This window comes from Neomonachus schauinslandi, chromosome 11, assembly GCF_002201575.2.
Source record: "Neomonachus schauinslandi chromosome 11, ASM220157v2, whole genome shotgun sequence".
Taxonomy (NCBI): Eukaryota; Metazoa; Chordata; class Mammalia; order Carnivora; family Phocidae; genus Neomonachus; species Neomonachus schauinslandi.
This window is the reverse complement of record NC_058413.1, coordinates 2,322,230-2,345,415: the sequence shown is the minus strand read 5'-3', so window position 1 is coordinate 2,345,415 and position 23,186 is coordinate 2,322,230. Positions and strand designations below refer to the sequence as shown.

Here is a 23,186-nt window from a genome sequence, read left to right as displayed (position 1 = left end):
CCGTCAGATCCTGTGTGAACGTCCCGGTTCTGGGTGTGAGCGGGGGGGTCACACCATCAGTGCCTGGGCAGCACCTCATAGCTGTTCACTCGTCCTAGCGAGTGATGTGCGTGGGCAGCAGCCCCTCTGCTCGTAGTGATCTGGGTACAGCTGATCCTTGAGCAACACAGGGTTGAACTGCGTGCAGATCGTTCTCGATGAGTGCAGCTCAGCACTGCACACAGATTCCTCTGGTTTTCCGTGACCTCTTCTCTAGCTCACGTTCTGTGTCACATGCACAGTGTGTCTGCGTGCTGTTCCTGCCGTTGGTGGGGCTCAGGCGGGGGGGGCTGTTCGTGGTTTCGGTTGTGGGGGTTCAGCCCCTCCAGGCCCTGCTGTTCTTCAAGAAGGGTCCCCCATATTAAACGTAGACACGAGGCATTCCCAGGACCAGGCCAAATCAGGTTTGTCTTTCATGGTGTTCTCTCCACCCTTAAACCCTCAGGGACTCTGGGACAGACCACAGAAGCCGCAGTCCCGTGGAGCAGGGATGGCTCTCCCACGGCTGGGGCACGTGCTGTCTACCCTCCAGTGTTTCTGGAAGGCAGTTGGCCATAAAAACGTTCGTACTTCTTGATCAAGGACTTCCACGTCTGGGGCTCTGTTGTGAAGAGACGTCGGAACCTCACACAAGACGACATGGCAACGTGGACACGATAGGCTAAGGTTGTTCGGTAGCATTGGTACCAGAGCCTGGGCCATCGAAGGCTGAAGGCGTTTGTCAGAGTAAAGGAGGCGTCTCCTCAAGGGCAGTCGGGGGCTTGTGTGGCCGGCAGCCCACGTCTGTGAGGGGAGGAACTGCGCACGCCCCACATGCAGTGGCTTGGGCAGGCTGAGGGTCACAAGACCCGCAAGGATTGGGGTACACGGGGAGTGGGGCTTTGTGTAGCAGGCTGGGACTCTCAACAGCACGAATTCAGGCAGGGCCCCTCCCTCATGCTCACGCAGGACCCACACTGGCCACGGAGGACGTCTCTGTGGTTCCCCAGCGGTCACTTGTCACGCAGCCCATGTCGTCTGCCCATGACACACTGAGCCGGCAACCAGCACTAAAGGGACACGGGCGGTGGACGGACCCATTGACCGTCACGGTCCTGAGTGACACCACGGCACAGTCTGCCGCTTAGGGCAGCCTGTAGTTTGAATTAGTAGTTAAAGAACAAAGATGGAAGATGGGTGGGGTGAGCTACCTGAAAGCTCCTGAAGGAGCAGTGGAGAGAGCAGGAGATAAAGATTGAAGAGAGGGCGCCTGGGTGGCTCAGTTGGTTAAGCGACTGCCTTCGGCTCAGGTCATGATCCCAGGGTCCTGGGATCGAGCCCCGCATCGGGCTCCCTGCTCGGCGGGAAGCCTGCTTCTCCCTCTCCCACTCCCCCTGCTTGTGTTCCTGCTCTCGCTGTCTCTGTCTCTGTCAAATGAATAAATAAAATCTTTAAAAAAAAAAAAAAAGATTGAAGAGAGAATGGAACGGAAATAACATAAGAAGTCAGCCGCTGGTTCTTCACAAAGATGAATGAAATGGAAAGATGTGTGCAAGACTGATGAATGAACACCGACGACTCGCAGATACGTCCGGACAAAACTGCACGTGACTAGAGACCGCGGGGAGAGTGGGGCCACGCAGCACAGAGAACTAGGACGTGGGGCCTCGGCGAGGCCGCAGGGAGCCCGCCTCCAGTCGGGGGGAAGGAGAGCTCCAGAGATGGGAGTGCATGTGCGGCTGTATGGTAAACCTTGGCATCTGGCCGCAGCTGGGTTCTTGTTCTTGTTGTTTTTTGTTTAATTTTAAGTAATCTCTACATCCAGCGTGGGGCTCGAACTCATGACCCCAAGATCGAGAGTCTCGCTCTTCCAACTAAGCCAGCTGGGTCCTCCCCGGAGTTCTTAAATATCGCTTGTTCTTGGACCTTTTTTCTTCCAGACTGACTTTAGAATCGCATTGCGTTCCAGGGACGAGAGTAGTAGAATCCAACAGCAAGTACGAAGGGACGAAGAGGGACGTGCTGTCCTTTGGGGACAGTCCCGCTTCCAGCACGATGTGACCCCCAGCACGAGCTCCTCACTGCAGGGACGCTGGCATGCGGGGACTCTAGTAGAGACGGCTCCTGACGTGTGTGGGGTCACGGGGGTCGCCTCTGGGGAGGGAGACGAGAAGTGACAGCAGGGGAGCAGAAGGGATTGTGTGACTCACTCGTCTTAAAGACTAGAGCAAAGAGCAAGTACTGCTGAAGTGACGGTTGCCGAAGAGTGGGAGACGGGCCATGTGTGGAAGAGGGTCCTCTTTGCTCTGTCACAGAATTTCTCAAAACAAAATTTTAAGAATCAGAATATATTCATGAGTAATAATGGAAAATAAAAGCTTAAATATACATTATCTGCCACACGTAGGGGGGCTAAAAGAATGTCAGGGCACCATATCAAACCGTCTGCGTCGTTGGCGTGAGCGGTGACCTATCGCTGAGAGGTCCCCACGGGAGAGGCTGGAGTTTGTCCTGCTGCTTGGGTCTGTCTGGTTAGTACACCAAAGGGCCAACAGCAAGCGTCCCTTCGTTTATGATCGTGGCATTTCTTTCCTGGTTCCTCCTCGTATTTTCCGCGTGTTGTACTCGGAGGCCCGTGGACGAAGATGCTCGGCGCGCTCTCCCTCTGGCTGCTGTCAGGGCGGCTTCACGGTGGCCTGACTCCGCACTTGAAAGGTGGTGCTCACTGAGGTCTGGCCGCGTTGGCGACCCTGGGCACTAGGCCGGGTCTGTCGTTACTGTTCCGGAGCTGTCCGCGAGGGGGCGACAGCACCCAGGGAAAGGCAGCATTGAGGCCACGCACTGGGGGCCCCGCTGAAGGCCCTGGCGCTTCCCCCACTCACCGGGTCACCGCCTGAAGGGGACTGGCCGCCTGAGGTGTTCATTTTCGTGGCTGCTAATGCGCTCCACTGGTCCTGTGTGTGGCCCAGAGAGTCTCCCACGGTGATCAGTGTGCACACCTTTCTTGTCGCTCCTGCCTGACACAGGCCGTGTCTGCCTTCCGGGGGGCTTCGTCCGGGAACCGAACTTGACCTGATTTGCCACCTCTGGGGCCAAGGGGCCACATCCAGCAGGATCCGCTGGTCCTCAGATGCTGGGAGCCGTGCAGGCCGTCGGCATGAGGCCCCACCTGCGAGAGCTGCCGCCAAATACCGTGGCCTCACCCCTCAGACCCAAGCGCCGTGGCTTACCCGAGACCCGGGCCGCAGCCGTGGGGGGCGGGCGGGGAGAGGGGCATCTGGGGAGCCGGCAGGTGTGGTTCAGGCCCCCCGGGAATTGGAGCTTATATACGGTTTCATACGTGGACGCGCTGGGGCAGCGCTAACATCTGGTCGTAGTGGAGCCGCTGCTGACCGAGGAGACAAGTGGAAATCCGAAGCGTTGGCCGGTAGCCCCCAGAGGCGGCCTTGCAGTGACACGGTCTGTCCGCCGGGCAGCACCGGGTGACCCGCTTCCTCGTGTCCGCAGGTGACCTGAGCATCTCGGCAGACCGCCTGAGTGAGAAGCGGTCCCCCAACGACTTCGCCCTGTGGAAAGCCTCCAAGCCGGGCGAGCCGTCCTGGCCGTGCCCGTGGGGAAAGGTGTGCTCCCGGGAAGGCGCGGGCTGCAGTGGTGGGCGCACCGAGATGCCCCAGACCCTCGTGGGCCTGTGGGCACGTGACTTCCCTTCCGGGACTTGCCCGTGTGCATCTGGGTGGGTGGACTGTGAGGTCCCCGTGTCCTCCCAGCCGTAGACTCTGAGTGGTGCCCGCTGCTGGAGGCCAGCCCACCCTCTGACGGTCCCTGCGACAGCAGTCCCAATGGCCCACAGCCGGGGGAGGGGGTGTTCGCACCTGCCTCTGGGCTGGGCTGGGCAGTTCTGGGGGTAACGTGGCCTCAGTCCGCCTCGGCCTGCAGCGCTTGCTGGGACCTTGACAGCAGGGGCTGGCCTGCGGTTTTCATGTTGGAATGTAACGTCTGTTCCAATAAGGCTCAGAGGTTTTGAGGGTCACGAACACCGGACACTTGAACGCCTGGACCGAGGGTAGGCTGGCTGGTCACGGGGTCCCGTTTGGATCTTTAGGGGCGTCCGGGATGGCACATCGAATGCTCGGCCATGGCAGGCACTCTCCTGGGAGCCTCGATGGACATTCATGGGGGGGGCTTTGACCTCCGGTTCCCCCACCATGACAACGAGCTGGCCCAGTCGGAGGTAGGCAGAGGCTGGGGTCACTGTGTCCGCTGGGAGGGGGCTTGAGTCCCCCCCGCGGTGGTAGAAGCAGCCAGGGGTGCTGCCAGCGAGGCACTGAGCCCGGCCTGATGCCCACATCAGGGTCTCGCTGGTGGGATTTGAACCCTCGTTGTTCGGTTTGATTTCCCACACGAACAGCCTGAGTGTTGGCGACAGACAGGCCTGGATTGGAACCGGCCGTTGCCTCTCGGCTCACTCACTGGTCCAGGGCCATCCTTCTGAGCCCCAGGGCACCCCGCCCGGAGAGCCACCCCCTCTTCTGCGTCGCTGCGTGAGCAAAGGGCCCGCAGAGCACCCGGCCAGCAGAGGTGCCTCGTGGCGCCGCGACCTCGCCCTCTCCGCCCCTTCCCGAGCAGGCCTACTTCGAGAACGACTGCTGGGTCCACTACTTCCTGCACACAGGCCACCTGACCATCGCCGGCTGCAAGATGTCCAAGTCACTCAAGAACTTCATCACCATTAAAGACGCCTTGAAGAAGCACTCCGGTAAGCCCGACCCCCCAGGACCTGAGCGCCCCTTCTCGCGGCGGCGCGGTGGCGGTGGCTGCTCAGGGGGCTGAGGGGACCGACCGCGGTGCTGTCCCCCGTCCCAGCGCGGCAGCTGCGGCTGGCCTTCCTCATGCACTCCTGGAAAGACACGCTGGATTACTCGAGCAACACCATGGAGTCGGCGCTGCAGTACGAGAAGTTCATGAGTGTAAGCCCCCCCGCTCCGCCGCGCCGGGGTCGTTCCCGCTCCCATGTCTGCTGACGGGGGGCAGTCGGCCCCGCGCCCCTTTCCTGAAACCCCTGCTGACCTGCTAGAGACAGGTGCCCACGTTCCTCTGGTGTCCGTGGGGCACGTTTCCCGCACACCTGTCTGCTGTGCCGGCGTCCCAGGCTGAGCCTGGAACCCGTTCCCGTCTTGAAGGAGAACCTTCCGCTCCCTGCGGCTGCCAGGGCTGTCAGCGCCGTGGTTTTCCAGATTATACGGGAAGGAGACGCGCTTCACCACGATAGCTCTCTCCCAGATACTGCTCGGGTGGAAAAGTCTTGTAAACGCAATTAATCCAAATTTTCTGACCCTAGGAGTTTTTCCTAAATGTGAAAGACATCCTTCGAGCTCCCGTTGATACAACCGGCCGGTTTGAAAAGTGGGAAGATGAAGAATCGGAACTGAACAAGAGGTAGGAGACTTAGGGGTCGGCAAGCACGCCCGTGCTCCGTGCTGCCCGTGGCAGACCCGCCAGCGGGCGGGAGGCTGTGCGCCCTGGCCTCCGTTTGTGCAGACCCGCCGGCGAGCGCGCTGCGTCTGCGTGGACCGCCTCCCGGCCTCTGGAGCGCTCGGGCGCGCGGGCGCGGTGTTACCGGCTGACCTCCCGTTCCTCTGGCTTAGCTTTTATGACAAGAAGGCGGCGGTTCACGAGGCCCTGTGTGACAACGTGGACACACACACGGCTTTGGAGGAGATGAGGGCTCTGGTGAGCCAGTGCAACCTGTATGTGGCAGCCCGGAAGGCTGCCAGGAGGAGGCCCAACCGGGCGCTGCTGGAAAGCGTCGCCCTGTACCTCACCCACATGCTGAAGGTAGGCCGCCCTCGAACTGCAGGCGCCTGTGGCGCTCACCGGGCCGCGTGCACGCAGGCCGTGGGCCTCGGCCGTGCCCCCGGAGGCCTCGGGCGGCTCGGGGCCTGGCATCCGGTCACCGCGGGCCCCTTCTCAGGACCTCTGGACACACTCATCCTGCATGTCTGTCTCTCTTTGTAGATCTTCGGGGCCATCGAGGAGGAAAGCTCCCTGGGATTCCCAGTGAGAGGACCTGGAACCAGCCTCGATGTGAGTAGAGCACCCCTGGGCACAGAGAAGTCCCTCCCTGGGGGTCGCCCCACCCCTGGGAAATGGCGCCTGCGTTGAGGAGCACCCTCCTGCCTTCCACGCCTGCTCCCTTCCCTTCCTCGCTCCCCTCCTGGGCCAACCCTGTGGACATTTGGAGGCCCACGTCAGGTCCCACCGGCCCTGGACCTTCCAGACCGAGCCCCGGGGCTCACCTGGACCTCCCAGGTAGCTGTGCCTCCCGCGTGTGCAAGCTCAGCCTTGCTCCCTGACCCATCCTTGGGGTGTTTGTGCTGCCGTGTGCCACCCGTGAGCTCAGTCTCGGGACAGCAGGCTCGACGGGACCGACTTTGCTTGAGCTGTAGCCACATGGTAATGGATTCCTGTGCGCTCATGTTCTTGCACGTGTGCGTTCAGATAGCACGCCGGGCCGTGTGTCTGGTGGGGAGAAAGTTCCCCGGCAGTGGCCAGCGTCGCCCCAGGACTGGCAGTTTCCACTGCACGATGACCTTCCCTCGTGGCACATGCTCGTTCAGGCTCATCTCAGACACTCCTCAGGCTTGATCTTTAATGATTTGATGAGAATGCGTGTGTGGGTATTTAGATCTAACTTATTTAAAGGAAAACAGGAAGCAGGGACTAAGTAAAAAGGCCAACCCTTTTTAGAATTCTGTTTCTGGGTGGTAGCTAGTGTGAGGAACCTTCTTCTGCAGGGGGAGCGTACAGCTGTCTCCCCAGGAACTGGCTTCCGAAAAGAAACCAGGTTGTGTCAGGAAGAAGGCCTGCCCGAGCCCCGGGCCCACATCCCCAGGGCTCCACTCGCCCTAAAGCTGGTTGGTGTAAAGGCTTTAATCTCCCTCGGTGCTTCTCAGAAAGGAGATCCACACGGCTGCTGCTTGTCTTGTACACGTGATGTTACACGTTGAGTTTCTCAGAAAAAGAGAAAGAGAGAAAACACTTCCGGCACTAAAGACAGTCTGCTCTCGAGCTTAAAAACAGTGCTTTTAATGCGCTGGTTGTGGGGGGCTTTGCGCGTGACCTCGTGGGCCCTTTGAAGGCCGCGTGTGGGAATAAGCAGCCGTGAGGTGACAGGGCCGGCAGGCCTGCCAGGCCAAAGGGCGGGACTCCTTTGTGGGCTTCACAGCTTTTGGAGTCTCTCTGCCAGCTTCCAAATCTGAATTGTTTTCGGAGTGGGGCAGACAGTCTTGATGAGGCCACAGTACTGAGTGGTGTGCAGTGCACGCGAGTGGGGTCCACAGGGCTGCCGGGGCACCCCTCCTCCACACAGACCCTGCTGGCTGAGGCTCCCGTCCCCCTGCACCAAGGCTCACCATGGCGGTCTCCGTGCCTGGTGGAGATAAAGAGCAAAACCCTGATGCCGGTCCCCCTGCACAAGCACGGCGCCCCCGCCGGGTGCAGGACTGGGACGGGGGAGGCCAGGTCAGGCCAGGGGCTCGGCAGCCTAGCCGGCTTCTGTGGGTAGTGATTATTACTTCAGTGACTGAGCCACCGAAAGACTTAATTAAGAGGCAGGGAGACATTTTGCTTAAAAGCCTACTGGAAAAAGAGGAAAGATGTAAAAGAAAAGATTTTATAAAATCGTTGTTTCTCCAGTTTGGATTCTGCTGTCTTTGGTTTTCCTTTCTATCAGGCTTTCCGTGCCGGGACCGCCCCTGGGTTACTGCTGGTAGTTAACCGTGGCGTAGACGCGAGTGTGTGTGTGTGTGGATGGTGACAGTTCTTGGAGACTCTGGTTCCTCTTGCACAAGCGTGTGTGTGGCCACAGGTCGGACGCAGGCACAGCCCGGCTCCATGGTGCTGGCCTCCACTCCCAGCCCAGGAGGGACGGCGTCAGCCTCCCAGAACATAGCCTGCCCGACAGACACCCACGTTGAACCGTTTATCTGTAAAGACAGGGTTTTTTGAATAGTGTGTCTGACCGGAGGCAAAGCCACTCCTGTGAGCAGTTGAACAGAGTGGCCTGCAGAACTTGTCGGGCTGGGCCGGGAGGGAAGCTATCCTCCTGTCTGTGGTCTGCGTCGTCCATGCGGGGACCCGCATACCCAGTGTGGACCAAGTGTTTGGTGGGGGGGTGCGTCCCAGCTCTGGGACAGCGGCACCCCCTGCCCCTTCCGGCCTTCCGCGCGTGCCGAGCCCTATCCATAAATACAGGCCGAGCTTGACTCTGAGCGAACCTGTTCTTTCCGCAGCTGGAGTCCACGGTCATGCCCTACCTGCAGGTGTTGTCTGAGTTCAGAGAAGGCGTGCGAAAGATTGCCCGAGAACAAAAAGGTGAGGCTCTTCCTTGCTGGGGTTTCTCTGTGTGGGGCCACCCTGGGCGCCGTCGGGTGTTAGCAGCGCCCGGCCTGGGGCACGACATCTGCAGGACCGCCCCCCCACGTCGTGACGGCCACCACGTCTCTGGACACCGGTGTCTCCCCCAGGGCAGGACCGCCGGGTGGGGGCCGAGGACGCGTGTCAGAGGCGGGGTTTCTTCGCCTGCATTATTTGAGTGGAAAGGCAGAACGAGGCCCCTCTGAGTCCCCTGCCCTCCCGTCTGCACGGGACTCATTTCTGCTTTTGGTGCATCTGCGGGCCGGGGGCTTGCCAGTGCCTGTCCTTGCTTCTGGAAATGAGCATGGTGAGCCGGGGGAGCCCCGGCGCCGCCCCAACTGTCGTTCTGCTCGGGCGTGGCAGGGGCCAGCTGCCTTGCACTGGAGGGGCCTCCCCCGGGGCAGCCTCACGGCATGCGGCCAGCTGCCCGTCGCCGACATTCCCGAGGTCGGTCACTGTCGTGTGTCCTTGGGAGACTTGGAGAGTGCTGCGTCATTGCAGACCTGTTTGTATCAGCCATGAGCCAGAGCGCGCGTCTCACTCTGCGCTGTCGGGGCGGCTGATGGGCATGCTGAACCCAGGCCGGCTGGGTCCGCTCTGCTGCGCTCCGCCCACGTGCGCGCTGCCCCGTTCGGGGCTCAGCATTTCACAGAGAGTTGGAGCCCTGCCAGGGAGGGTCATGCAGGAGTCGCTCACCGCAAATGCCACCTGTCTCCTGCTGTGCCATGCTCCCTCCCCAGGCCCCTCTGACGGGTAGTTACACCTGGAGCTCCCCTGGCCACCGTCCCTGCAGAGCGAGTCCAGGCGGGGTGTCCCGAGGGTGGAACAGGCAGAGGGCCCGATGGGGTGCTCAGGTAGCCGCTGGAGGGAGCCGCACCTTGGAGACGAAAGAGCAGGCCTGGGCCTGTTCCGGGGAGGGCAGAGCAAGAGGGCAGGAGACCCCAAGGCCACGGGGCCCCCGGGAGGAGCCTGGATCTGACGGTGCTGTTGTGGGGAGCAGGGGGCTTTAGGCCGGGACATTTGGACCCGTTGACTAAACACCCTCTCTCTAGCACCTGGCACCCTCACTGTTTTAATCGCTGGAGAGAGCCTAATGGACTCTGCCGGAGCCGTGCTGCCTCATCCGGCCACGTTGACAGGCCTGGCATCTCGGGCTTGGGGGCGGCCGGGGCACCTCTTCCTGGCTGTCCCCCTGCGGCCCAGCGTCCTTCCTGGCAGGTGCTGGTGACCGAGGGCCATCGGAGGCCATGCTCAATGCGCAGACCGGGCCAGGGGCTTGCGCAGGCCGAGAGTACCTCCCGTCGACTGGCTTGGGGAGGAGTTTGGTTTTACTTCTCCTTGGCTTGCTTTCTCTTTTCGCTGTGTTTTGTTTGTTGCTCAGGCAAATGGACAAAGAGCCCAATTGCTGAGTCGGGATGGTGGTAGTTGAGTCGACGCTGTATGTGCCTTGTCCACCTGCAGCGCTCTCCTGCCCAGAGGCCCAGGTGGGTTGAGGTCATCCTGCCTGAGCCCGTGGCCCAGGACCCATGGACCTGGGGCCCTGCAGATAGGGTGCCTTCTGGGAGTCAGAGACCTGGGGCCTGTGCACTTCGGGCTCCAGAGACAAGGAAAGCCTTCTGGGCTGAAGACAGCTCCCCACCTACCAGCTGCAACAGCAGGTGCTGAGTCCTTGTTGAGCACCTGGCTGTCCTGTGACCCCGGGCTGGCCACGGAGACAGAAAGACAGAGTGGGAAGCTTAGGGTAGGCCCTGGGGTCATGGCTTCAGCCAAGTTTGCCAGGTGCCTGGCACTCGCCTAACAGGTGAGAAAGACACCGTTTCCCCAGTGCCCACAGCCGTGTTGGCCAGAACTTGGCCCTGCCCAGGGAGGACATGCACTGGGGGCGTCTGACTAGGTGAGGCCTGGGAATTTGGGAAGAAGTTAGAAGAGGAGGGAGGCCACAGGTGTGGTCAGAATACCCCTCTCCCTTCATGTGTTTCATTTTTAGTAAAACCCACGTAACGTATAAAACGTATCATCTAATCGTGAGCAAGCATACAGCTCAGGGACACTAAACACATTCACACTGTTGTGCAGCCGACCCCACCATCCATCCTCAGAACTTTGCATCTTCCCCAACGGAGACTGTCCCCATGAAACAGTGACCCCCACCACTTCCCCCAGTGCCCACCGTCCACTCTCCGTCCCCAGGAGTCACCGGCCCCCATCCCTCCCCCGGCCCCAGCGCCCACCGTCCACTCTCTGTGTGAATCTGACCCCCCCTAAGGGCCTCATACACTTAGAATCCTGCAGTATTTGTCATTTCGTGACTTGCTTATTTCAGTCAATGTGGATGGTGTCCTTTAGGTCCATCCACATTGTGGCAGGTGTCAGAATTTCCTTCCCCTTTAAGGCTGGGTCATATACCACTGTGTGCATAGATCGCATTTTGCTCATTCGCTTGTCCGTGGGCAGATTCCGTGGCCTTTTGTGTCCTCTCCTGAGCCTCCCTTCAGTGACCTGAGAGGTCTCCTTGCTCAGCGCCCAGTCTGTTCTCCGCTCCTGTCTCTGGCCCCACCAGCTGTAGCCAGCCCTGGCAGACTCGCTCCCTCCCCATGGCCGCATGCCTCTGGGTGCGAGCTCTGTGGACTCTGTGAGCCCCATGCCAGGCAGGGCCAGGCCCGGGCCGGGCCATCTCGGCCTGTGAGGGGAGTGCTGACGGACGTCTCCGCTCGGTGTGTTCGCACAAAGTGCTTCTGAGCTGTTGCTCGTTAGCAGCGACCACAATGGAAACCCTCTTTTTCTAGAACCTGCTACAGTCTGAGCCTCTTGGAGTCAACAGGACTGCGAGGTGCTTGTGGCCAGGGGCGCCCCAGCGACCACACCGGGGAAGCCCGTCTTCCTTTTCTGGGCACTTAGTGGCTGTGAAGCTGCTTCCCTCCTTGGAAGAGCGTGCCCACGGTGGTGGCATGCCTTTGTGGTCTCACACTCGGGAGCAGTTCTCCTGCGTGTGCCCTCCGCTGTCCCAAGGCACAGCCCCACCTCGCCCGGCGCCGCCTCTCCATGTGACGGCCCTGCCCCGTCCAGGCTTCTCCCCCAGCCCCTGGCTGCACAGCCAGAGCTGCAGACCTGGACCTGCCTGGGCGGACACTCCCCGAAGCCCAGTGCTGCTGCCGGCAGCAGAGTGGGCGGTCCCCAGGGGGGCCCTGTGGGGGTCGTGGGGCTGTTGCGTGTGTGACTTTCGGAAGAACCCCGTGTCCCACGCTGTCTCCACACCCTCGCCAACGCTTGTCATTTCCTGGCCGTACGAAGACGGTTGTCGCTCCTGGCGCTCCGTGGGGCATCTCCGCGGGCCCTGCCGCAGGCTTCCCTGGCGGCGTGTGGTGTGGAGCCCCATTCCCTGCGCCTCGTGGCCACGTGTGCCTCTCATCTGGAGAGCTGTCCCTTCAGGCCCTGCGCCCGTGTCTCGTGGGGTCGTTCATCCTGTCATTGTGGCTCGTGGGAGCTCTTCATTGTGCACGCTGGGCCTGGTCAGCACGTGACTCGGAAGGCAGGGGAGGAGAAGGCGAGCCCCCAAAGTAATCAAAAGGTTTGGAAAGACGGTGTGTGTGTGTGGGGGGGGGGGGATTCTGAGCTGTGTGGACGGGGCAGGTGTCGCCGTGATGGTGATGGCCATCGTCCTCGGCTCTGCGGAGCCCACACCCAGAGGACAGCATGGGCCTGGGGTTCCTGCCACCGGGCGGGGAGCCGACGGTCAGCTGATGGTGGTGATGGCGGCCCCCGGCTTCCTTTCCTTCCAGTTCCGGTTGGCTTGTCCCAGCTCCTGCCCCGGGGTCAGCCCTCCACAGGGGCTATCGGCAGGGCGAGGGCAGGGAGCAAGGATAAAGGGCGTTGTCCCATCAGCCATGCTGGGAAGGCTGGAGAGGCAGAGACTGCTTTTCCTTGAGCAGTGTTGGGAAGCTTCCTGGAGCTGGCTGTGCTTGTGGGTGCATGGAAGTCCTCTGAGATCCGTTCATCATTCATCTATCCCACAGCAGGTGGCCCCATGGGCCCCGGCCACTGCCCCAGAGGGGCACAAGGTGCAGCGGAGGGCAGGGTGTGTGCACGCCCGGTCGGCGTAGGTGGCTCGGGCAGGAGTGGGGGGCTGGCGTCGCGTTTCTGGTGTGGGCGTCACTCACAGCCCCGTGGCCAGGGCGTGCAGAACCACTTGGGGTGGGCCGGCAGTGCAGGCGGGTGTCCTAGGGAGAGCTGAGGACGTGGCAGACGCTGGTCGCGGTGCCTCCACAGTACAACGAGGCTGGGTGCCAGCCCTCCTGTCCCCTGACGTCCTGGGATTTGTCGCCGTCAGAGCTTTCTGAGACGGACTGCCGCCCCGTGCCCTGTGGCAGCCCGGCTCCCACGCTGACTTCCTCCGGTGCCTGTTTAGCGCAGGCTGGGCCCGCGGGGGACTTGGCGGGCCAGGGGGCCTTCTGGGAGCTGGGAGTCAAGCCAATCTGAGACCTGGCTTTGAAAGACAGCCGCCCACAGAATGCCTCATCCTCGGTGCCACCAGACCCTGTGAGCAGAGCCACGCCAGCCTGCTCCCACACATGGCACCTTGTGGCTCCTCGTAGCTGCTCTCAGGGATGGCCACACGTCCCCACTGCACAGACGTGAGAGGCTGGGGCTGCCTTACCCGCCCCTCGCCCTGTTCTGACTGCAGCTGAGTCTCCTCACCGAGGTCAGATTCTCACCCCAGAGCTTCTGAGCAAGGCCCCACGTGCTCTTCATTCTCGGCAGCGGCGGCAAACTCTCCCTGCCGTGTGGTCCCCGGTGCTGAGCCTCCTGGGAACGGGGCCTGTATGTCTGACCCTGCAGGTACCGTGCCGTTCGGGCCCAAAGGCCACACAGGTGCTCTTTTCACCCCTGCCCACTCGGCCCGCTCTATGTGCTGGCGTGTACCATCTTTCTTACAAGAGTCACTTCAAAGCCTGTGAGACAGCCAGGCTCTGCGCCTCCTCCTGGGCTTCCCAGGCCCCCTGCCCGTTCCGGCCACACCTGGGGGTGCCGAGGGCTGGCCGAGAGCCATGTACCCACCGCGGAGCTAGTGCTTGGTGCCGTGTTCTGCAGCGCAGCGGGGACCCCTGTCCCCCCGGCCTCCGGCCCTTCCCGATCCCTCGGCTGGGCCTTGCACATCGGGGAGAGATGTTGGCCGCTGTGGGCTTCACCCCAACCTCCAGACCCAGTTCTGGCTCTCGCTGGTGGGTGCTTGGAACCCGGCGGGTCCTGGGCCTAGCCTCCTCGCCACAAGGACGTTTGGAGGACGGGCGGTGCATGTGGACGTGGAGCACGGTTCATGAGGCGAGGAGCTGAGGGTGCGTGGAGCACCGGAGCGGGTTCCTGACAGCCGCCGACACGCTCGTCCTAGCTGGGCGCATCCTGGTGCTCCTTCTGTGTCTAGTTGGACTGAACCACTGTCTTTGTTCACAGTCCCTGAGGTCCTGCGACTCAGCGATGCCCTGCGGGATGACATCCTGCCCGAGCTCGGGGTGCGGTTTGAAGATCACGAAGGTGGGTCCTCTTGCCCGCGTCTGGGGCCCATCATCAGGAACTTCGGGCGCGGTGGGCAGGGACATGGGAGGGACGCTGGGGTCGGGAGCTGGTTTTGGAAGAGTTCCAGGACGGGGTCAGAGGTCATGGGGTTTTTACCGTGAGGAGTCCTGGAGCGGCACCCCTGTGGCCCCTGGGGGTGGCCTTGTAGGTTTATTGCTCCAGCTGTCCTGGGTACCTCCCATGTCTGACAGGCATGCGGCCTGGCTGCCTATTGCTGCTGGGCACCGGCCGCCCTTCCTTGCGATCTGTCCCTTGGCAGATGGCCCACAGGACCGCCGGCCAGTCTCACCCAGTGTCTGTTGACATCGTGGGGGTTTCGGCTGCACAGGAAATTATAGATTCTAAATACTCAGGTGACGTGTCCCATTTCATGATCTCTGGGCCCTATGTCATGAGTGGTGAGGCCTCCCCACGTTCCAGTTAAAGTGGAAGCCCCTGAGCAGTGAGGGGGCGCGAGGGCCGTGGGGGCGGGAGGGGGGGCTGGGCCCCACGTCTCCAACTCGGCTTTTCAGGGCTGCCAACCGTGGTCAAGCTGGGGGACAGAGAGGCCTTGCTGCGGGAGAGAGAGGAGAAGAGACGGGTGAGTGGCTGGAGCGGCCGCGTGCTGACGGGAACGGGAGATGGCTGATGCTGTGTGCTTTGCCAGAGCTCCCGTGGGGGGCCCAGCATCTAGAAGCGTTGGAAGGAGGCCTAGCTGGACGCAGGCTACAAGGCACGGTGGTAACAGAGCAAGCTCTACCTTCTAAGGAAGGACCCTCTTTTTAAAAAGCGACCCCCGGAGTTCAAGGGAGAACTTTGAGTAAACCGTGCAGCCGATGTGTTTGGCCACAGCTTGCCCTGTGATGTGTCCTTTGCCCCTGCGGGAGGACCTGCCAGTCACACCTCCGTCTGCCCAGGAAGCACGGGGCAGGTGCCAGGGGCTGGGCGTATGAGCAGCGCTGGCGGGAGGTGCATGTGGGCGCGGGAGCGTGGCTCACTAGACGAGCGCCCGGGCAGGTGACGACAGCTGGTGCTGAGCCGCAGCAGACCCGCCACTGCTGGGTGTCCCCAGGAGCCAAGGAGGCCCTGTCGGCTCCTCCCGTTTCTGCCCCATTTGCTCGCCTGGCTTAGTAGCCCGTCCCCGGGGCCAGGCTCTCGCCTCGCCTTGGGCAGCACAGCAGGTGGCCCGGCCACAGAGGTGACGTGGGGCTGGCCGTGCCTCCCACCACCCCAGGCCGGGTGAAGAAGCAAACGCCCCCGCTTGCTGCCCCCCACCCCCACCCCGGTCGCTCCGCCCGGGCAGGTGCGCGCAGGGCATAAAGGCCGACGGGGCTCTGATGGGGGCGGCAGGGGGCAGCCCTGCCTGCCGGGGGCCCTGCCTGTGGTTCTCGCTCCGGCCGGGGGCTGCCGCGCGTCTTCCCGTAGCTCCTGTCTGCCCGCCAAGTGGGGCCCGTCCCAGCCGGTGGTGCTGAACGGCCACCAGGACTGCGGCCTCCCCTGCCCCCTGAACATTCCCGCCGGGGGACAAACACGCTCCTCACCAAGAAAGCAGCCGCCGAGCTCGTACCAGGCCGCCTCTCTGCCCGCTCCCAGCCTCCTCTGCCCCAGTGGCTGCTTTTCCCGAGCCCGTGGCCTCTGCTCGCGGGGACCTTCGCTCCACTCCCCGCTGCACCGGCCCTGCCCTGCCCTCACCCAGTCCCATGGCTCTCTGGCCCCACACTTGCCCGTACCCCGCCGCCCACCTGACAGCTTAGCTGACCAGGAAGCCCTGAAACCCAGGACGTCCACGAGCGCATCGTGACTCCACTCGCCAAAGCTGTAGCCCCTTCCTTCGGCAGTGGTACAGCTCGGGTCCTGCACTTTCCCTCACGGGTGCCGCCCAGCACCGAGGCTGGGGATCCCCTCCCCGCCCCTGCTGCCAGGGTGCCCCCCTCAGCCCTGCCCTGACTGCAGGTGGGGGTGGGCTCCTGGCCTCCAGCCTGTCTCCAGCAACCCCCACTGCCCTTCATCCACATTTAACCCCGGTTCCTTCCCTGGCCCAGGCCCCATGTCCTGGCACCTGCTGACCCTGCCCTTCTCCCCCACGTTCTCTAGGCCCTCGCGATGCTGTCCCTGCTCACCCACCTGACAGAGCCCCCCCCCAGCTGGGCTCACTGCTCCTTTCTTTGTATCTGCTGGGCCCAGACCTTGTCACGTGTGCTCTTCTCTGCTTCCGCACGTCCAGAGCAGGGCCCGGCGTCCACACGGGCCGCTGAGAGTCTCCCCAGTCCCTGATGACGAGGGCTCCCCGCCCCCCATGGGGTGGCTAGGTCGGTGTCCAGGCGAAGGCGATGGGGGGCCGGCTCTCTGGCTCATGGGGCTCCCTCTACTCCCCTAGGTTGAAGAAGAGAAGAGGAAGAAGAAAGAGGAGGCCGCCAGGAAAAAACAGGAACAAGAGGTAAGCACACCGTCTGTGTGGGGCCCAGGCTCTCCTGGGCGGAAGTGGACACTCGGACCCCATGTCCCGCTCTCTGTGCCTCCCTGGGGCCCGGCCAGGTCCCCACTCTGTCGGCGCTGACTACAGTGCCCTCTTGGCCTCCCCACACACCCCCACAGGGCGCCCTGAGTGCAGGGAGGCCGGGAGGCCCTGGTGAGGGAGAGGCCAGGTGGGGGAGCCGTCCCGGGCGGCCACGGGCTCCAGGCGGCCGTCACAGGCTCCATGCTGCTGTGATGGTCTCAGACAACCGTCCCACTGTTCCCAGAGGACAAGCAGGACGCTCCGTGTTGAGTTGTCCCTCCTCTGACTCGCCCTGCCCCGGCCTCACCCTGCCCGTCTTTTGTCGCCCTCTCAGTCCCGGGGCTGGGTTGGGGGTGACGCGTGGTCAGGCCTTCCCCACGCGCGCTGGGCTGTGGCGATCAGGGCTCTGTGTCCCAGGCAGCAAAGCTGGCCAGGATGAAGATCCCACCCAGTGAGATGTTCTTGTCGGAAAGCGACAAATACTCCAAGTTTGACGAAAACGTAAGAGTCTCTTTTTTTTCTTCTCAGAACCTTGTTAGACTGCTAAATTGGGGGTGACGGGGACCTCCAGCCTTGGGCGAGCAGCTTTTCTGTTTGGGGTGCAGTTTGCGGCAGGCGCCCCACGTGCCCGGGGCGGCCTCCCTCCAGGCTGGCCAGAGGTGCGGCGGGGAGGCCGTGGCACTGTCCCCAGACCCTTCCTTACTGGTTCTGATACGTATTTGCTGCTTTCCTTCATGCCAGCCTTATCAGAACTGAGCCACGTTGACCCAAAGGGGGACAGTGGCCTCGCCCCCAGGTGGGAGGGTGCCCCCAGCCCCATCGCTCGCTCCTTAGCGGCCGGGAGAGGCGCCGCCGCGGGGGGGGGGGTGGGGGCGCTACCGCGGAGCGTGTGTGAGTCCGCGCCCGGGTGCGTCCCAGGGCTGAGCCCATGGGCTCCGAGAGGGGGGTCGGGCGCGCCCTGCTGAGCCTGTGCTCCCCATGTTCTCAGGGTCTGCCCACACATGACACTGAAGGCAAGGAGTTGAGCAAAGGGCAAGTCAAGAAGCTGAAGAAGCTCTTTGAAACTCAGGAGAAGCTCTACAAGGAGTATTTGCAAATGGTGCAAAACGGAAGCTTCCAACAGAACAGCGGGGACTGAGCTTTAAGCCGTCGGTGGCCTGACTTTCTGTCTGCATCCTTAGTGACGGTGCCCCGTGTTCTGATCTTGTTTACAGCGGTGCTCGGGTCCTGAGCCCAGCACTCCGTTCACAGAGGCCCACGCCATCTTCGGCTCTGGGACTTCAGTAATAAATGTTCCCAGACAGCGAGGCCGGGCGTCCTGTGTGCCGTCGAGCTCCCGGTCAGCGCCTGTGTGGGGCCTGCTCGGGGCTGCTGGCTCAGCAGGTCACGGCTTCGGTGCTCGGGTCAGTGGAGCTGCTTCAGCCAGCCGAGAAATTTCTGCCCCGTGCAGATTGCTATCGGCTAATCTCTGGTGTCTGGGTGCTTTTGGAGGTATTTAAGTAGGAAAAAGACAGGCTCAAACTGGCGAGCCCGCTGACACCACACACAAAGGCTGTGCAGTCGGGCCCTCTGGTTCTGAGGAGTAGACACACCACAGCGATCCTGCGGCACCCATGCTCCGGGGACGACCGAGGGCTGGCTCAGCAGGCGCGCCCTGCCCTGCCCTGCCCTGCCCACGTCCGCACGGCTGCCCGCTGAGATAAGGGGGGAGGTCGCGGCACATGCAGCGGGCGGCCGTTTGTCACCAGGCCCCAGCGTGGGCAGCACCCCGCCTCGGACGAGCTTCCCCGCCTTGCCTGGTGAGGGTGCGAGCAGAGCCCCGCAGAAGCCGGGCGCCGGGTCAGCCCCGTGACCGCAGATGACAGAGGCGCCGGTGGCTGGCAGTCAGGTCGGGACACGCTGTCCGAGTCGCACCGGGCCGTGACGGCAGCGCCGAGCCACGCTGGCCCCGGGGGGAGCGGGCCCCGTCTGGTTGTAGGCGCCCTCAGCCCTTGTCCCCGTGACCCCTCTGGTAGGGGACTCCGGGAGACAGCCCGCTCGCTGCAGTGTTGTTCACGGAGCCCATGGGACAGCCGCCTGTGCCCAGCAGCCCGGTGCGACTCGGTGGCACCGAGTCACAGGGAGCACGTGCTTATGAAACGAGGGGGGACCCGCTCTGGTGTCGAGACCCCCGACCTCTCAGCCTTGTAAACATTTTACATACAAACAACGTTAAACCAGTAAGACCACAAGGCCCCAAAACACAGTGAAACAAACTCGTTCCAGGTACCTATTGCCATACAACAGGTCACCCCAAAACTTAGTGGCCGAAAGCAGCCACCACCTTACTATCCTCCCTGGTGCCTCTCGGTCGGCCAGGTGCCTTTTGGGATGTAACCTCGGAGGTCGCACAGCGTGACTGCCGCCACCCTCCCAGCGTGCAGGCGGTCCCCAGGATGCGGTGGCGAGGTTCCAGAACAGGGCGAGGGCCTGGCGACATCATGGCGGCCTCTGCTGGGGCAGGGACTCACTGCTTTGCTCTGCGTCTGCCACGGGTTTACTCTAAGGCCAAAGAGTGCAGGGAAGTCAGGGTTCACTCAAGTGTTCGGTCGCTGGCAGTGATGCTGGCATTGTTGTGAAACTCTGTCGTATCGGGGGACAAAGCAAATAACTGTATTGACAGCAGCAACCCAGACGTTAACGTAAGAGTTAAAATACAAGTGGAAAAGCGAAGGAGTTAAGGAAAACCACAATACTGCCAAATATGAGTTAGAAACAACAACATGTACCGATAATCCACTTTCAAACAGTCGGGGCTTCCTGGCTGTGTAGACGGAGGGCAAACCCGGCTGCTGGGGGTCCCCAGAGAGCCAGACTCGGGGCTCAGTGCCACCCCTCTCTCTGGAGAAGGGGGGCCCGCTCCAGGTCTAGAGCAGAAGTACCAGGACACCCCGAGCCATCTGTCCCCAAAGGGAAGCCCTCAAGGACCAAGGGGGTCATGTCAGAAGGGGGACAAATCAGAAGGGCATCGTGCCGGGTGCAAATACTGCGTGATTCCACGTCGGTGACGTTCCTGATGTGCTAGACCGGGAGGAACAGAGCAGGGGGGGGGGGTGTGTGCTTGTGGGGGACTCTGGGCCACGGCGGCTCTGTGCTCTGGCTGGCATGACGGCACCGTGGGGGGACCTTCCGCAAGGGCACACGGGGCCCCACTGGTCCTCAGCATCTTGGGAATCTCTCCTGCAACATAAAACCGCCTCGGGAGCTTCCACCGGCCGAGTCAGGGACAACTTGAGTCTTGAAAGCAAAGATTAATTGAAATCTGGGCCCGTATACTTATTCTCAGAAGCAAAGGAAGCCAAGAAATAATAGTCTGCCCCCCCCGGACATGGAGTTTGCGTCCACTTCTTACCGGGCGGGCTTAGTTACTTCTCTGCGGCAGAATTGGGGCTGCCTCCGCAGGGCGTATGGGAACCGTACTCGGGCCCCCAGCGGCCCCGGCGGAAAGCACCAGCTAACAGAAGTGACGGGACGCTACACACAGAAAGCCCCCGTTCGCCAACCCGAGTGCAGCACCTGATCCAGGACAGGCCTGCGGCTGCCAACGACCCCCAGTGACAGCAGGCGCCAAGGTGTCACCTTGCAGGTGGCTCGTAGGTCATGGGGGCCAGGGGGGATGTGCGTGTCACCTTACAGTGCCAGACTCTGCGGGCCCTCCTCCTGCCCCGGCCCTGGGTCTCAGCATCGCCCAGAGGGGGACAAGCACAGGATCTGGATCTGGGCAGGGGTGATGCCAGAGGAGCGAGGCGGTGCGTCTCACTTCCCGTTCACGGGCATCACGGCAAAGGTGCAGGCAGGGGTGCCGCTGGGGAGCAACCGGACTCTGCAGGACGCTGGGCTGCTGGGCCGTCCAGGGGCCCCGGTGCTGGGGGGGCGGGCCGGGAGGAGGAGGCCGACCAGAATGGCCGAGACGCAGGACGGGGAGCCTTGTTGGGTTTGAGCACACCGGCCCGGAGACGGCCTGAGCAGTGGCCTCTGTCCTGACATCATCCTCTCCGCTTTTCTGCATGAAACTTTTCATGACCAAATGTCCTTTAAAGCATGCCGCCAGGAAATCCTCTCGTCTTCTGGGAAGGACGCCAGCCCTGCTGTGCTGCCTCAGGAACAGGTGAGCGGGAGGTTGGCCTACGCCCTGGCCGCTCGGAGGGAGGGCCAGGGGGCCTGGAGTGGGGGCAGTGGATTGAGGGGCCTCCGTCAGAGTCACAGCCCCCCCGCCCCCGGCAGGTCCCCTCGGGTAGGCTGGTGAGCAATGTCCTCAGTGCCCCACAAGCTGCGGGAGGACCTTCTGGAACAAGATGGGGTGGAAATTTTTTTTGGAAGTATAATACTAATTCACCTGTGACAAGTACGTGCAAGAAACCTCTTTCCAGGCTTTGGGAGCCGGACTTGTCTTCCTGATGCTCCCCAAAGGGAAATATTTGGTGTTTTCAGTGTAAAAATACCAGAGATTGGCTTAAAAATAAAACCATGCAGAAAACTCCCAGGATAGAGACTGAGCAGTCCCCTAAGGCTGTCTCAGAGCCTGTAAGCTTTGGGGACAGTGTCCCGGACTCCTTCCGAGGCTTACAGATACGCTCCGCACAGCGCACCCCTCTGCAGGGAAGGGACTGCGCAGGTCGTCTGAAATCCACACCCTAGGAGAGCCTTCCGTCCCTGGTGTCTCCACGTGTCCCTTGCATTGCAAAGTAGTCTGGCCACCACCGCCCTCTGGGCGGACGTGGGGGAGCCCCTGAGGCCCGGTGCTCCCTCCCTTCTGCCAGCTCCAGGGGTTATTCAGCGAGTGCAGCGCCCCCATTCATAGGACAGACTTAGGAAAGCCTCAGGTAGCAGGGACTAAAGAACGGGCCCAGGCTCCAGCTCTAAGAACCCCACCCACCCTTGTCCTCAGGCACTTAGTCCCCTCCCTTGGCCAGGGTGGGTGGGGTCATCGGAACAGTCCACACCCGCATCAGGCTGTTCTGTTCGCCAGTGTTGTTCTAACTCTCCACCAAACCTGTGAAATGGGGACTACAAGTGCCCATGATTGACAGATGGAGAAACTGAGCCACAGGCTGTCAGGGACACCCAGCTAGATTTGGGAAGGTCAGGGATTTGGCCCCAGGGGTCTGACCCAGGAACACCTGCCCTTTTACTCCTGCTCTCCACTGCACAGCCTGCTGGCCAGGATGACTAATGGGGCACACCTCACTGTGTGCTGAGCCAGATGGCAGCCCCCTAAGAGCTTCAGCCCCAGCTCCTGGTTACCTGTGCACTTGACACGTGGAGAAAGGTTCTCTGCACGTGTGATCGAGTTAAAATGAGGCCACTACGGTAGTGCTAATGTAGTGACCACAGGAGAGGCCAAGTGAAGATGGAGACAAAGACTGGGGGCGGGGGTGGTGGTGGGGAACGTGGCTGCAACCCAAGACAGCCTGGGGCCCCAGAAACTGGAAGAGGCAAGGAAGGACCCTTCCCTGGAGTCTTCAGAGGAGCCCAGCCCTGTGGCACCTGGATTTCTGCCTTCTGGCCTCCAGAACCACGAGAACATAATTTCTGTTGTGTTTTCTAAGCACCTCGGTTGGTGGCACTTCGCGGTGTGGCAGCCACAGGAAAATAAAACCGCATTCTCAACGTGTTACAAACAGAAAGGCTTTGGGCACCCCTGGCCCTCTTTCCCGGCAACTCAGTTGAAATGATCCCAGGTTCACAGTGCGCCACCACCGCCTGCCCATGGGGACTGCTGACCTAGGCACCATTCCTGAAAAAATAGACAAAAATCACGAAACACCCTCCCAACTGCAGATGCAGCCCAGAAATGAAGAACCTCAGGAAACCCGGCCCTGGGGCGCATGGCTTTCCAACCCAACTGTCATCTTGCTCCAGTTAATTCAACGCTTTTCTACAAGCTGTGATGTGATGAGGCTGTGGTTGGTACCCCAGCCCGGCGGCAGGGCCCGCACCTCTGGGCCTCATGGGTGCGGCGGGGGAGGGGGTCTGCCCAGGCCGGAGCCAGGCTGAGCGTGCGCGGACGCGGGTGCGCGAGAAGGCGGGACCGAGTGCGAAGCCCATAGGCAGAACTCCGGGATTTGAGGACGGCAGAGGCATGGGCGGTGGGGTCGCCGGAGGTCTGCGGGGTCCGCGCGCGCGTTATTGCAGATGGCACCGAACTGGAAGAGCACCGCGGACTCGGGAGGGGGGGGGGTCAGAGGGCTGGCGGCGGGAGGCGGGCGGCGGCAGGTGCCCTCCACGTGTCCTCCGCGCGCCCCGGCCCCTTAAAGAGGCGGAAGGAACGCGGGCGCGCGCTGCCGCAGACGTCACACGCCCGTATTTGCATACGGCTCGAGGGTCTGAGCGCGACGCGGCGTGACGTCCCCCACCATCGCGGCCTCTGACTGGTCGTCGCCGGCGGCGCTGGAGCGTATTTGGCTTGCGCCGAGACCGCCCAACCACAGCCCGTCTTGCTTACGGGGGGCGGGGCCAGGGGCCTCGGCCAATGGAAGGCGCTGTTGTTGGCGGCCACGGCGGCGCAGCCCCTGGAGCTAGCGAGGCCACTGCCGCCGCCGCTGCTGCAGCCGCAGGAGGCGTGAGGAGTGGACGCGAGCCGCTTGACGGGGTAACGGCGCGCTGGGGCGGCCGGCGAGGGGCCGAAGCCGGGGCAGCGGGGGCCCAGGGCGGCGGGCGCGAGGCC

General features: G+C 62.2%; 2 protein-coding genes across 5 annotated transcripts in view; both read left to right on the top strand.

The window, feature by feature from the left end:
* CARS1 (cysteinyl-tRNA synthetase 1) overlaps positions 1 to 17,788 on the top strand; it is a 44,293-nt gene extending 26,505 nt beyond the window's left edge. The window contains exons 11-23 of one of the 3 annotated variants that reach the window (XM_021685607.1): positions 3,526 to 3,638; positions 4,121 to 4,249; positions 4,645 to 4,774; positions 4,882 to 4,985; positions 5,357 to 5,454; positions 5,664 to 5,853; positions 6,034 to 6,102; positions 8,310 to 8,391; positions 13,882 to 13,962; positions 14,517 to 14,584; positions 16,361 to 16,420; positions 16,898 to 16,981; positions 17,469 to 17,788. In XM_021685607.1, coding sequence (XP_021541282.1) covers positions 3,526 to 3,638; positions 4,121 to 4,249; positions 4,645 to 4,774; positions 4,882 to 4,985; positions 5,357 to 5,454; positions 5,664 to 5,853; positions 6,034 to 6,102; positions 8,310 to 8,391; positions 13,882 to 13,962; positions 14,517 to 14,584; positions 16,361 to 16,420; positions 16,898 to 16,981; positions 17,469 to 17,618 — 1,358 coding nt within the window. In that variant the 3' untranslated portion in view covers positions 17,619 to 17,788. Of the gene's footprint in view, positions 1 to 3,525; positions 3,639 to 4,120; positions 4,250 to 4,644; positions 4,775 to 4,881; positions 4,986 to 5,356; positions 5,455 to 5,663; positions 5,854 to 6,033; positions 6,103 to 8,309; positions 8,392 to 13,881; positions 13,963 to 14,516; positions 14,585 to 16,360; positions 16,421 to 16,897; positions 16,987 to 17,465 lie in introns of all 3 variants that reach the window. The other 2 variants (XM_021685608.2, XM_044919334.1) reach the window with 2 other exon arrangements.
* Positions 17,789 to 23,016: 5,228 nt separating this feature from the next.
* The window catches only part of NAP1L4 (nucleosome assembly protein 1 like 4), a 49,721-nt gene continuing 49,551 nt past the window's right edge, over positions 23,017 to 23,186 (top strand). For both annotated transcript variants that reach the window (XM_021685610.1, XM_021685611.1), the window contains exon 1: positions 23,017 to 23,111. The gene's annotated coding sequence lies outside the window, so the exon portion shown is untranslated. The remainder of the gene's footprint in view (positions 23,112 to 23,186) is intronic.